General features: G+C 48.7%; 1 protein-coding gene across 1 annotated transcript; it reads right to left on the bottom strand.

Moving 5' to 3' along the window:
* Nucleotides 1-3,822: 3,822 nt before the first annotated feature.
* On the bottom strand, nt 3,823-5,884 carry INAFM2 (InaF motif containing 2). The gene has a single exon (XM_077818895.1). The coding sequence runs from the start codon at nt 5,612-5,614 to the stop codon at nt 5,195-5,197; it is 420 nt and encodes a 139-aa protein (XP_077675021.1). The 5' UTR covers nt 5,615-5,884; the 3' UTR covers nt 3,823-5,194.
* Nucleotides 5,885-10,643: the final 4,759 nt, after the last annotated feature.

Below are 10,643 nucleotides of genomic sequence, written 5' to 3' on the forward strand. Positions count from 1 at the left end.
ACCATGTTGAATGTGTCAGTAACCAACACTCAGTAAATTAAAAGTCACAATAGGATTTGTCAGGAGATAACAGCAGTCCCATTCTTATAACCACCACATTTTTTAAAAGGAACACTGCAAGGTAAAAGGCTATTTGGAAGATTATAGTGTTAGCTACACCACATTTGATTATTAAACAAAGCATTTTACGATTTAACTTAGCAGAATGGCTGAAATGTTTAGTCTCTGAAATTCAGTTTGGGCAATGAAGATAAGACTACTTACTTCCACTCTTGAGTTCGCATTCATTAGAATTTAAATAGAAAGCTGACCTTAACCTTTACTATAATACCACTTCAGTGTTTGGGCTGGGAATAGTGCACAGAAATGGCTGTCTAAAGAAACTGATTCCACTGGAATTTCTAAAAAAAATTTTCAAGGAACAAGTTCTCAGGAATTTAGGATTTGTAATATTTTCCCCCTCAGATGTAAACAAGTCTGAGGCCGAATCTGACCTGCTAGTGTTTTTTTAACCAGCATGGTTCTTTTCTAATTTGCGCAACTAATTTTTTTTTCCCCTTTATAGTGGCATGGGAAAGGTTGAAATGCATTATAACGGGCCAGAGTCAGTGCTGTGCAGATCATTTCACAATGTAGCATGGATTTTAAAAAAAAAAATCTGTCAAATTGAACAAGCTAGTGCATATGCTATGTAGTTAAGGAATTAAAATAGGAGATTCTAGACACAGATGACTCAGCTTCAGCCCAAAGACAGCACAGCACGGCTGTAAATCCAGAGCTTCATGACCCAATATATTAGCAATCCAGGTATTACACCTTGTGCAGTAAGCCCATTTCCTAAGAAATCCATAAAATTCTGGATGAAAATGTTAGCTTGCACATGGAAACCAATTCTGACTAGTCATTTCAGTAATTAAGTATTCTTAAGGGTACCTAGTCAGAAAAATGTCTTATTTCTTAACTCTCAAGAGACCAAAAGCAGTAAGAGGACAAACAGACTTATGAACTTCCTCATTACTGCATTGCATTCCCAGATGAAGAAACCATTGCATCCTGGGTACCACCTGATAACTTCTAAATCTGGTATCCGGATTCCTTGCTCCTGTCTGAAGGTTTTTCAAACATCTATAAAGCTTTTTAAAAAGGCAAATGAATGTATTAAAGCTACTAAAATTGCTCTGACAATCATGACCAGCGTCTTGGAAATCATCTATGACAAGGCTGAAACTGAGAAGCTGCTTTGGAAGCTTTAAATTGCACATTTTCTCTTTGTACATTTGGTAGCATAGCAGTAAAGTTAATGGAATGCTCTAATAACCATTTGTAACAGCTTCAGAGATAAATGTCTCTGCTTTGCCTCAGTCTTATTCCACCAGCAAGCAGGACATCACTGGAACAAACTCTTTGTACAAGAACAAATTTCATTCACGCTTCATGCAAGGACGTTGAAGATGCTTTTGTCCTATTTAGTACAATAGCAATTCAACCATATTCAGTACCAGTTCAGGGGAGCTGAATTGTCAGCAATGGGTCAATTTCATAGAGCAAATTACTACTGTACTATACTCTAGACACTTTCCTGTAAATGCCTCTGAACAGATGAAGAGCTTTAAGTTGTCACTGAGTACAGGGCATCTCTCCACAGTAACAGGACAAGTTGGAAAGTGGCCACAAAGGAGGGGAAATGAATTGAATTAAATGGGCTGTCTGCTTTACTGAACAGCACTTTATTAATCTTCAGAGAGCAATGGTTTTTAAAGAGGAAAATACTAAGTGTATGTATCTCCAAAATATATTCCTTGTTTCACTTGAGACTGCCCCCGCAATTTCTGATCAGAGCAGCAGCCAGACACTTCCTATTAGTGAAGTTCTGATCTATGTAGATTTCCATCTAGTCCTTTATGCTGGAAATGGCCCACCTTGATTATCATACACATTGTAAGGAGAGTGGTCAGTTTGGATGAGCTATTACCAGCAGGAGAGTGGGGTGGGGGGAGGTTTTGTTTCATGGTCTCTGTGTATATAATGTCTTCTGCAGTTTCCACAGTATGCATCCAATGAAGTGAGCTGTAGCTCACAAAAGCTTATGCTCAAATAAATTGGTTAGTCTCTAAGGTGCCACAAGTACTCCTTTTCTTTTTGCATCTAGTCCTTGTTTTTTGTCTCTGAAGGGTTATTTTGTTTTTGTTTTTGGGGGGAGGGGGTTGGTTTTTAATTAAAAAGCAAATTCCCTTACACCAACCTTGCCCTATTGGCCTGCTTTTAGTGCCAAATCCCAGGAACACAGTCTAAACTCTACTGGCACCATGGAATGAGTGTTTTTTCTCTTCCACACCCATCTCCCTTAGAATACTGAAGGCAAATCCCAGATCAAACCAGCACACAGGCAGCATTTCAAATAATCATCCTTCTCCAACCCCATGCAGAGCTGTAATCTCTAACAGAGGCCCCTGGTTAATGAAAACTATAACTGGGAAGAATTACAAGCATCTCCCTCCCCAGGATTTGGAGCTTACATCTCTGGGTTTGCCTGCAGGAAATGGCGAACACAAACTTCACGTCCAGGTATGGGTCAAGTGGTTCAGCAAATGAAAACAGCCAAACTGTAGAACCAATGCAATCTGAACTAGAAGCCACACCTCAGAACTGTTTGTCTTGGCTACAAGTGAAAGTGCTGCTGCCAGACTCTCTGCTACCCCATCTCCCCATCCCCACAGCCCATATAAAAAACTAGAAATAATTGTTCTTTGCTTGTTTATGACCTATTCACAGGGTCAGGCATATTGTGATAGCATTGCTCTGCAGATAATTACAGAGTTCTATTTCTAGATGCTTACCAACATAGGCAAGTTTGACCTCTGTGCCTGGTCTCCTCCCCACCAAAAACTACTATACTCTCCCTCTTCTGTCAAGTACCATTCAAGCCACAAGCATTCCGACCTCCTCCCAGTCCACAGAGGTAAGTTAAACACAATGTCCTTTCCCACCCATATTCACCAAGCCCACATGGACCACAAAGAAAGTCAAAGTCCCTTTCCTCTATGCCTCATCTTCACTCGTGTTCCCAAAAAGTTTGGCAAGATTAAAAGTCAGTCTAAAGCATACAAGTTAGGCAGAAATCTCAATGTATTTTTGTTCCCCTTCCCCTCCCCCCCCAAATATACAGGTCTTTTGAATACAGATATAGCTTACATGGTGGAATTAGCCTAACATTTAAATGGTTTTGCCAAGTTCTTTTGTTTGCAAGGTGACAGTTCAGAACACTACAAAACGTCATACACTTGCTCATATGCGTTTCGAAGGCTCATAAGCAATCAGATTTAAATTTGCAACTTGTTAATAATAGACTAGTAATCATTAAGATCAAGTTCTTTTTGCTAATTTGCTAAACCTGGCATTTTATAGTTTCTCAAAATGGCCCCACGGAGTTACCGATATGCCAAGAGAGGTCCAAAGTCTACTCAACATGCCTTGTCCATCACAGGTTACTTGTCAGATTATATCAATCAACTTTGAAAGTTTTGCTGTTTGACACTACCTTGGCCATAAGATGAGGCTAAACCGCAATTACTGGCCTATAAACTTTGTTAGTTTTAAGTTGGCAAGAGACCAGGCCCTGGGGCTTCTACTGACACAGCATTTCAGCTGCCTTATGTAGCAAGCTCTCAAATGGAAACTCATCACTCATAACTGCATACATGGAGTTAAGCACCCAAAACAGTGGAAATTTCACTATCCCCACCCAGCAAAGCAGCACATATGTAGTTTTCACTTATGTTCCCCCAAAAAAACCAAAATGCCATATTGGAGAGAGACTTTCATATGCAAAAAATATTTTAATATAGTAAACAAGTCAATTTACCTTTCACATGTTTTAAATAAGTTTGTTCATTAGTAAACAATGCTATTTTCCCAAAACAATGGAACACAGCCTCTAAATTCATATTCTGCTCCCAGTTGATCCTATAAGTGGTGAAAAATTTGGACACCAGTATCATTTCACAGGTAACAGAGTGGCATACACAGAAGAACAGAGCATCAACAGAGAGTCAAAGAGAAAAGCTTACCCTGGTGATGGGGAAAATTAAGCCACAGAATTCTCTTGAAGGAAAGACTAAAGATACTAGCTAAGATTCTATTGGTGTAAGTGTTATCTTTCCATGCCTACCACTCATGTTTGCCTCTATGGTTAAAGTTCCCTAAGCCATGCCTAATTAAGGGAAAAGGTGCTATGAAAAAAATCAAGCTAGGAAACTTTAATTGAAGCCCCTATTTAACACAAATGCAGACACTGCTGACTAATTCAATGTTTTTACCAGATCAAAAGTAGATTTCTACATATTCACTTGTGACTACATTTATATTAAATAGGGTTTTCAACGGAAATATCCTAGCTGGAATGAAAAAAAGCACCTTGTCCCCTAAACCAGGCCCTACTGAAGCATACAAGGAGGCCCAAAACCATAGATCTGGAGGTGCTAATAAGAAGAAGACAGTCCTCTGGAATCACTCTTGATGAGCATAGCAAATAAAAAAATACGCTGCATTCTTTCCCTCCCCCAGTCTAGAAATCCAACATAACATGGAATTGTCTTTACTAAAAGAAACTTAGTAAAGGGTGGGGGGGTCACATGCACGCTTCTGACGGGGTCTGTATGGCTTTAGGCATCTTTTAGCCGCCAGGATCATTGCAACTTTCTTGCTTGGTTTCCTGCTATAGCCCTTTAAAACCAGTCAGGGTGTGCTCTTTGTGTAGTTTACATAGCATATATCTCACCTCTATACAGTCATCGTCTGAGTGTATATATATCTACAAATACATACACAGATATAAACGAAATGCATCTGGGTACATTTCAGCTAGGCTGACATACCTGAGCTCCACTCTCTGTGGCTTCCCAGTACCGTTTACACCGTATTAAAAACTAATAATTACAATTCGCCCTGCCCCAGTCCTGCGCAAATCGATGGACAGGCAAAGAGGCCAGACAGAGCATCTGGCAGCGTGTCCGCGCCACTGTCCCCAAGGGGCAGACCCCGGAGCGAGGGGCGATGGTCCCGTGGCCCCCAGGCGGAGGCGAAGCGAGTCAGGGTCGGTGGAGGCCGGTCGCTGGTAGAGGGAGCCGCTGTGCCCCTACCCGGGTCGGGTCTCTGGGCTGCGCCCTGTCCGGGCTCGGCCCCCGCTTCCCCGCGATCAGTGGCTCCGGTGCACTCGCTGCAGCACGGTGGGGTTGGGGGCTGGGCCGGGCTCGGCCCGCGGCGGTGGCGAAGTGGCCGCGCGCTCAGTCCCGCCCGCCCCTTGGCCGGAACCCGGCCGCGCAGGCGGCTCCGTGGGGCCGGCTCCCCGGTGCGGCTCCGTGGGGGGCCCTGGCGTCGTCCGGCCGGCGGCTGCGGCGCTGGGCCCTGTCGGCGGGCGCGGCTGGCGCACCGGCTGCCAGATGAGGCTGTAGTAGACGGCGAGCACGATGGCGGCCAGCGAGACGGAGAGCACGTAGGCCAGCACCGTGGCCAGGCGCACCCACTTCTTGTTGGTCTTGGCCGCCATCCGCGCCTTCTTGTCCCCGGTGTAGGTGGCGGGCTTGCCCCGCTCCGCCGGCGGCTCCTTCTCCTTCATGGGGGCCCGGCCCTTGGCCCGCTGCTCCACCGCCCCCTCCGTGGTGGGGGCTCCGCGCCGAGCCGGCCCCGCTCAGGACATGCCGGGGGCCCCGGCGCGGGAGAGGGGCTGCCGGCCCCGCGGCTGCTGCTGCTGCTGCTGCCGCCGCCGCCGCCGCCGCCCGCCGGGATGCGGGGCCCGTCTCCGCCGAGAGCCCCGCGCTTTGCGCTGCCCGCGGGGCCCGCGCGCTCCGTGTCTCCTGGCCGCGGTGCCGGTGGCCGCTTCGCAGCGCGGAACACGCGCGGGAAGGGGAGGAGCGGCGACGGGCGGCTCTTAAAGGGGCAACAGGGAGGAGCGGAGTATCCTTAAAAGGGCAATGCCCGCCCGCTCGGGTAGCCACCTGCCAGCGTCGGGCAGGGCAGACCGCTGTCTCGGCCCCGCCCGCCCCGTCCCGAATTCCACCAATGGGCACTGATATATCAACAGCTCCACGTGCCACGCTGTTCCGAGCCTCGCACAGACCCGCGGCGTGGCGCGACCCTGCCCACGTGGCTGGCTGGCTGCTGCTGGTCCCTATCCCGCCCTGCGCAGTGGCCCTGCAGCGCTGCCCTGCGGCTGTGAGCGCTGGCTGGGGATGGCGCCTGTTCGGAATTATGTCAGCTGGCAGGACAAGCGCGGCTGTGCAGGCGAGAGGCGCCGTGTTCAGCTCCCTGTCAGCTAAGCCGTGCTGGTACACAGTGTCCTCACGCTCATATTTATAACACGTGTCATCACCCAACCTACCATGCCTTGCCCACTGCAGTGTAGGGGTCATGCAACACCACAGAGATATAGAACCAGATGGGAGACGGGGGGGAAGAAGCAGGCCACAGCTGTCCAGCACCGGAGAAGGGAGGTAGAGGTGAGACATACCTACCATATGGGTTTCTTTATCAGGGGATGGCTGACTTTATCGTGCCTCAATGGCAATGGGTGCGTGGGCCAAATTGCAATCCCAGCAAATGCTAGAGGAAATCACAGCTAACCTGGCAGCCATGGGAATTTGGTGAGAGACAATTTTGGCACCCTTCTACTGGGGGCTGACCAGTGGTGAGCTGGAGCTGGTTATTAAATTCAGAAGCCCTTTTAGAACCGGTTGTTCCGGGAGGCATAACAGGTTCTAAAAGGGCTTCTAAATTTAACTGGCCCAAAGTGGCGCCTTAGGCACCGACTCCACGGGTGCTCCAGCCCTGGAGCACCCAAGGGGAAAATTTGGTGGGTGCAGAGCACCCACCGGCAGCTCCCCGCCCCACCCCCGGCCCCACCTTACCTCCGCTCTGCCTCCACCTCCTCCCCTGAACGCGCCACCCCGCTCTGCTTCTCCACCCCCTCCCCCCCGGCTTCCCGCGTGAACAGCTGATTCGAGTGGGAAGCCAGGGCAGGCTGAGAAGCAAGCGGCAGCTTCCTGCTCAGGCCCAGGGAGGTGGAGGTGAGCTGGGGGGGGGCGCGCAAGGAGGGCCGCCCGCGCCGCAGCAGGTAACCCAGAGGGAGGGGGGCACGTAGGGGAATCGCTCCCCGCCCCAGCTCACCTCCACCACCCTCGGCCTGAGCGGGAAGCCGCGGCCTGCTTCTCTGCCCTCCCCGGCTTCCTGCTGAACAGCGGATTCGCGGGAAGCTGGGGGGGGGGTGGCGCGGAGAAGCAGAGCGGGATGGTGTGTTCAGGGGCGGATGTGGAGGCGGAGCGGAGGTGAGCTGGGGCCGGGTGCAGGGTGGGGAGCTGCCGGTGGGTGCTCTGCACCCACCAAATTTTCCCCATGGGTGCTCCAGCCCCGGAGCACCCAGTGGGTCGGCGCCTAAGGCGCCACTTTTGATGTGATCAGTGGGGGAGCGACTGCTCCCCCTGCTCCCCCCCAGCTACGCTCCCTCGCCCCTAGGAGCCAGAGAGACCTGCCGGATGCTTCCTGGGAGCTGCCCCAGGTAAGCACCGCCAGGACTCCCCACCTCGCCCCCTGGCAGGTGCCTCTGGCTCTTAGGGGTGGGGTGGGCACTCACTATGGTGGCCGATGAGATCCTCCTGCCCGGTTCTGGGGGCAGTCAGGGGACAGGGAAGAGGGGTGGATGGGGCAGGGGTCTTGGGACGGGGGGCGTCAAGGAACGCAGGGGGGGTTGGATGGGGCAGGAGTCCCGGGGGGCGGGGGTGGGCAATGACCCCCTCGTGGAGTGAGGAGGGAACCCGTTGTTAAGATTTTGGCAGCTCATCACTGGGGCTGACCCCTAATAAAACTCTAATATAGAGCTTATTATTCCTAGGTCCCAAAGATCTCTAAAGGAGATCAGCAGGGCTTAAATTCAGCAGGAGCTGTCTGGAGCAGAGCTCTGGTAAATATTTTCAAATCTGTGGGGCAGAAGCCCCCTCCCAGGGCACTGAAGCCCAGAGCTCCAGGAAATACTCTGTGAGAATTTAAGCCCTGGAGATCAATGTGATTATCCCAATTTCACATGAGAAAACTGATGCATAGAAAGAGGAAGTGACTTGCTTAAGGTCACCTGGCAAGCCAATGGTAGACCCAGAAATAAAGTCCATTCCTCATGCAGGCTCAGCCAGTGCTCTATCTCCAGAGCCACGCTGCCCTCAGTGAGTCTTTCCATTGACTTCAATAGGCTTTGGAAAGATCAACCTATCACCATTTAAACTCTTGTAAAGTCAAACTCAGTTGCATAAGGCCCTCCAAAGACAGCTGAGACCTTAGATGGCTGTAAGCAAAACAAAGCCAAGTACAGATTTGCCTAATCTCAGAGTTTTTGTTGGGAGGGATTTTCTCAGTCAATTATGAGTAACCCCCCCTGAAATCTTGTCTCCTTCTGATGTGTTGCCACTGTAGGTGCAATAGCTACAGATATTGCAACTATGAAAGTGATGAAAATGACATGAAATGAGAACAGTGATTCTCAACCTTTTTTAATTTGCTGACCCTTAAACAATTTTAAATGGAAATCTTTGGAAATCTTAGACATAGTCTGTGGACCTCCAGGGGTCTGCAGACCACAGGTTGAGAACCACTGGTATAGATGGAGCTAGAGAAATTAGTGGTGCCCTGACAGGCCATGAAGAAATTAGCACCCATGTGAGATTACCTTTCTGGAAAAATAATTTAAGAGAATTAAGGTTACAAAATATTTAAATTTTTTTAACTGAAAAGGGTTAAAAGTTTTGAAAACTCTTAAAATTGTTTTTTTCAAAATTCTTTTAAAAATTGACTTGTTTTGACCTAAAAGCTCAGCTAACAATTTGCATACTGGTTTACATAGCAAGCCACACCCCCCCCGCCCCAACTCTTTCTTCAATCCTTCCCCCTTATAAATCCTCGATAGTCTACTGGGAAAGGAAACAACCTTCTGGTGTCCAAGGGGTAAAGAAAGTCTTGTTGTTCCTTGACTTTAGCAAATCTTTTGACACGGTCTCCCACAGTATTCTTGCCAGCAAGTTAAAGAAGCATGGGCTGGATGAATGGACTATAAGGTGGATAGAAAGCTGGCTAGATTTAAGGTCGGGCTTAACGGGTAGTGATCAATGGCTCCATGTCTAGCTGGCAGCCGGTATTAAGTGGAGTGCCCCAAGGGTCGGTCCTTGGGACAGTTTTGTTCAATATCTTCATTAATGATCTGGAGGATGGTGTGGATTGCACCCTCAGCAAGTTTGCAGATGACACTAAACTGGGAGGAGAGGTAGATATGCTGGAGGGTAGGGATAGGATATAGAGGGACCTAGACAAATTAGAGGATTGGGCCAAAAGAAATCTGATGAGGTTCAACAAGGACAAGTGAAGAGTCCTGCACTTAGGACGGAAGAATCCCATGCACCGCTACAGACTAGGGACCGAATGGCTAGGCAGCAGTTCTGCAGAAAAGGACCTATGGGTTACAGTGGACGAGAAGCTGGATATGAGTTAACAGTGTGCCCTTGTAGCCAAGAAGGCCAATGGCATTTTGGGATGTATAAGTAGAGGCATTGCCAGCAGATTGAGGGACATGATCGTTCCTGTCTATTCGACATTGGTGAGGCCTCATCTGGAGTACTGTGTCCAGTTTTGGGCCCCACACTACAAGAAGGATGTGGAAAAATTGGAAAACGTCCAGTGGAGGGCAACAAAAATGATTAGGGGACTGGAACACATGACTTATGAGGAGAGGTTGAGGGAACTGGGATCGTTTAGTCTGCAGAAGAGAAGAATGAGGGGGGATTTGATAGCTGCTTTCAACTACCTGAAAGGGGGTTCCAAAGAGGATGGATCTAGACTGTTCTCAGTGGTAGCAGATGACAGAACGAGGAGTAATGGTCTCAAGTTGCAGTGGGGGAGGTTTAGGTTGGGTATTAGGAAAAACTTTTTCACTAGGAGGGTGGTGAAACACTGGAATGCGTTACCTAGGGAGGTGGTGGAATTTCCTTCCTTAGAAGTTTTTAAGGTCAGACTTGACAAAGCCCTGGCTGGGATGATTTAGTTGGGGATTGGTCCTGCTTTGAGCAGGGGGTTGGACTAGATGACCTCCTGAGGTCCCTTCCAGCCCTGATATTCTGTGATTCTATGATTCTTAAAAGGGCAATGAAACCCCAGTGCTGAGCTGGACAGGGAGATCCAGTAGACTCTTCTTAAAAGGGCAATGTTAATTCATTTAGGAGGCATCTGAAGCTGTCAGCTAGTTCTGATCACCGTGCAGCTGCCTAAACAGTCATGCTATGGGTGGTAGAATTCACTCTTGCTTTACCAAAAGAGGACCATTTTGAGGGGCACCTATATAGATTTGGGAAGTTCTGGACCCAGATCCTGCATCTGTGCAGCAGAAATAACAATGATCTGACTTCTAGCCGAGGCAATTGACATCATAGTAGGGGAAGTGTTCTCCTTTCTGTTCATGAGTCAGCTGTAGTAATATGCAACATGGATGTACAAGTCCAAATACTGGATGGCAGATTCCACTGTAGTTCAGCACGAGACCCCCAGCTGGCAAGGACAACAAAAAGTTCATCATCTAAATTGGGGCAGAGTGCTCAAGATCAGTCCAGTCAAACTTA

The sequence above is a fragment of the Eretmochelys imbricata genome, chromosome 6 (assembly GCF_965152235.1).
Source record: "Eretmochelys imbricata isolate rEreImb1 chromosome 6, rEreImb1.hap1, whole genome shotgun sequence".
Lineage (NCBI taxonomy): Eukaryota > Metazoa > Chordata > Testudines > Cheloniidae > Eretmochelys > Eretmochelys imbricata.

Coding starts and splice junctions, on each gene's coding strand:
- INAFM2 (XM_077818895.1), bottom strand. CDS start 5,614: ATGAAGGAGAAGGAGCCGCCGGCGGAGCGGGGCAAGCCCGCCACCTAC.